The sequence below is a fragment of the Vombatus ursinus genome, unplaced genomic scaffold, assembly GCF_900497805.2.
Source record: "Vombatus ursinus unplaced genomic scaffold, bare-nosed wombat genome assembly UNPS02009205.1, whole genome shotgun sequence".
Taxonomy (NCBI): domain Eukaryota; kingdom Metazoa; phylum Chordata; class Mammalia; order Diprotodontia; family Vombatidae; genus Vombatus; species Vombatus ursinus.
The window spans coordinates 3,752,634-3,756,367 of NW_020948983.1; the positions used below are offsets into that span (position 1 = coordinate 3,752,634).

Sequence of the window (3,734 nt, forward strand, 5' to 3'; positions counted from 1 at the left end):
CCACATCCCCACCACCCATTGCAGCTCATCTTCCAGCATCACATAAGCTCTTTAATCATCTGTCCCAACAGCTGGGTTTGTGTCAGAAACAAACATTTTCAGGTTGGCAGAAAATATTTCTTAAATCACCATGGACTGAAACAAGGTGCTTTGAAGATCTGGGTGAGGTCATAGGCAATGTGAAACCTCTATTTATTTTGCCAATGAGCAAGTAGGCACTGAGAGTAATTTCCCCAACGAACTGTCTTTGCCCCTTCCTCTTAATTGCAGGTTATTATTGTTCCATTTGGTACTACACAATCTGTAACAAGCCTCAATTCCTAATGGTTTGGGAAAGGTTCTGGGATCTATTGTGGTCATTGTCTGTCTCCTTTTGTTGTGTTTTCTTCCTGCTACAGCTATGTTATTGTTTTCCCATCACTGTCCATACTGCATTATGAAAAAAGCCCCCAATTGATGTTGCATATTGATATTTCTGACAGCATCCACTGCCAGAAATGTTCATTTTAAAATGATTAATTCTGTATAGCTGGGTGTGTTACTGGCATGTTTCACTGGGATCCATCTCTTGTTAATTTTACATGTTTTGTGCATGTTACTTTTGGGTCTAATAAGGCCCTTTTCACACAAGGCTGCATGTTGTCACCTATGTAAACTCAGCACACAAGCACAGTCCTCAGAGGGATATGGCAAAGGAAGAAGAACCTTGAAAGGTGTTAGCCATCACCAGAGAAAAGTCTGGGTCAATTCAATCTAGCCAGAATTTATTAAGCATCCGCTGTGGGTTCCAGTCATGGTGTTAGCCACTAGAGATACAAACACAAAAGTGAAACACTTTGTGCTCTCATGAAACTTATATTCTACAACATGTACACAGATAACAAGTATATACAAAGAAAATAGACTAATTCATTTCTCAACAAACATTTATTAGGTACTTTCTGTCTGTGGAGCACTAGGGGAGATAATAGAGTTTAGATGAGATGGCTGCTACCCTAAGGAACCTTCCAGTCAGGCTAGTAACCAGATCGTGATGAGAGGTTAGATGTCAAGGTGACATGAAACAAGAGGGTGCATTTTACCACAATCAGACCATCAGGATCCATTTCTAGCAAGGAGAGAGTGTTTGCAGAACATCTTCTGCAACAGTATCACTACTACAGAAATGATACCTGTGGAAGTAAAAATGAAAACATCAGTGGGTGGCATACCTTTGGTGAGACTCTAGCTGATTTCATTTATTGGGCTGGTCAGCTTTTGCTGTGTGATTTGGCTCATTTGTGTTTTGTGGATGTAGGAGGCCAAGCACTAGAGGGCAGTCAAAAGACCTTAGTTCAAATCCCATCACTAAGTGCCTTAGGGTAAATCACAGCCTCCCAGGGCCCTCCTTCACTCATCTGTATAATGAGATGATTGAATTGTATGGCCTCTGAGGTCCCTTCCGAGTAGACTTGGGCCCTATGGGACTATGGGCCCATGCCCAGTAAGTAATATATTATAAAACTCCATTTGTTCAGATCCCACTCTCTTTAAAATCTGTGTTAACTCATACTCAAGCCTTCCTAATCCTTCCCACTTTGGGGGACGGAGGTTCAGACCTGTGATTCCATTGATGGAAGCAACTCTTGGTATGGAAACTCTTCCCAGTGATTCAGACAACTGTCACTACCAGAAGTTGCAGGTGTCTGTTAAATTTGCATCTGCCTAATCTATTATTGAGGAAGAAGGAAAAAAATTCTTACTTCATGTTTTAGGTCTAGTCTCAAGTCAGTAGTTACGTGCAGTGGAAAGTTCGGGATTGGAACTGGGCCTATGACTTCACTGGAATAAGGAATTCCTTGATGAAGACTCTCTCTCCACTAATGTAGCAGGGCACCCCCCAATTCTTTGTAATTTATGGCCTTAGAGAGTTGCCTAGAGCTGTGGTGTCAAATTCAATTTGTACATAATGATCCCTGCAGGCTGCAAATGGACTTAGTTTTAAAAATGGAATATTATCTGGGCTTTATTGTATCTTATCTATTTTGTGGGGGCAGCTAGATGGCACAGTGGATAGAGTGCCAGGCCTGCAGTAAGGGAGACTCATCTTCCTGAGTTCAAATCTGGCCTCAGACACTTACTAGCTGTGTGACACTGGGCAAGTCACTTCATCCTGTTTGCCTCAAAATGACCTGGAGAAGGAAATGGCAAACCACTCTAGTATCTTTACCAAGAAAATGTCAGATAGGGTCATGAAGAGTCAGACACTACTGAAAACGACAACTGAACAACAACATATCTCTGTTGTTAAATATTTCCCAATTAAATTAATCTGCTTTGAGCCCTGCTAGGGAGAGTTATAGGTGGCCACGTGTTTAACTTCTCTGACCTGGAGTACTGAGATGTCATGAATTGTGCAGGGTCACACAGCCATTATGTGTCAGATGTAAGATTTCAACTCAGGTTGTCTTGGCTCTGAGGCTGGCTATCTATCCATTGTTGTTGTTTATTCATTTTTTAAGTCTGACTCTTTGTGACCCTATCTGGGGTTTCCTTGGCAAAATCACTGGAGTGGTTTGCCATATTCTTCTCCAGCTCATTTTACAGATGAGGAACTGAGGCAAAGAAGGTTAAGTGACTTACCCAGGGTCACACAGCTGCATATCTGAGGCTAGAGTTGAGCTCAGGAAGATGAGTATTGCAAACTGCAGGCTAGGAACTCCGTCCACTGTGCCAGCAAGCTGCCAGCTAATCTAAACAGTAGGCTATGCTGTATTTCCTATCATGCCAGCAGAGGGCTGCTCAAGGGAAGTGTTCCTTGAATGCTTCTCCAGGGCTCGAGTTCCTCATTTTATTCTTTATACATCGGGATCACCAGTCTTTTCCTGAGATTTCTTTCCCACTTCCCTGAATTTTTCAAAGCCCAGAGGAGATCAGGAGTACTAATTTTGCAGTCACCAAGGAAGGGAAATAGAGAGGGGTCTATGTGGCAACAGAATCTTCCTCTCACTGGAACAATTTTAAAGCCTGAGGAAGTAGATTAGGTACGGTCCTGAGTTAGACCAAGGTGAGCTGAGTTTGACCAATTGGTGGTAATTAATCCACTGGCGAACTCCATTATAAATTAGTGAACTTCTGTGTTTAAAATCCTTTTTCATGTAGTATAATATAGGCCTGCTGTGAGTGGAAATTGTTGTGTTTTTTTTTTATGGACAACTTCATTTACAAGTAAGTTTGCAGGTGTCTTAGTTTACAATTTATATTGTATTTAAAGGTAATTCATCTGTTTCGTTACATATAAACTCTCATATGACAATCTCCCACTTCCACGCCTTTGCATTTGTGGTCCTTCATGCCTGGAATGCACTCCCTCCTTCTGCCTGATTCTTGGAATCCTTGATTTCCCTCAATGACCAGAACAAGAACCATCTTTTACATAAAGCCCTTTTGCAGTCCCCCACCCTCTGCCCTGACCCAGCTGCTAGTGTCCCCCTCCCAAAACCACTCTGCATTCATTTTCTATATATTCTTTAAATTGAATTAAAAAAAATTAAGAAGCACCGTTTTGTCTTCCTTCCACTCTCCCACCCCTGTTGTCCAGAAAGAACAAAAGAAAAACAAAATGCTCATATCAAATATGTTTAGTTGAGCAAAACAAATTCCCACATTGGCTATCTTGTCTGTATGTCTATCTGTCTGTCTGTCTATCTATCTATCTATCTATCTATCTATCTATCTATCTATCTATCTATCTA

At 41.4% G+C, this 3,734-nt stretch overlaps 1 protein-coding gene across 1 annotated transcript in view; it reads right to left on the bottom strand.

Annotated features, from left to right (window-relative positions):
* Nucleotides 1–1,108: 1,108 nt before the first annotated feature.
* LOC114035690 (pancreatic lipase-related protein 2-like) overlaps nucleotides 1,109–3,734 on the bottom strand; it is a 24,713-nt gene continuing 22,087 nt past the window's right edge. Inside the window, exon 12 of the mRNA XM_027852000.1 lies at nucleotides 1,109–1,172. Within this exon, the coding sequence (XP_027707801.1) occupies nucleotides 1,109–1,172 (64 nt within the window). The remainder of the gene's footprint in view (nucleotides 1,173–3,734) is intronic.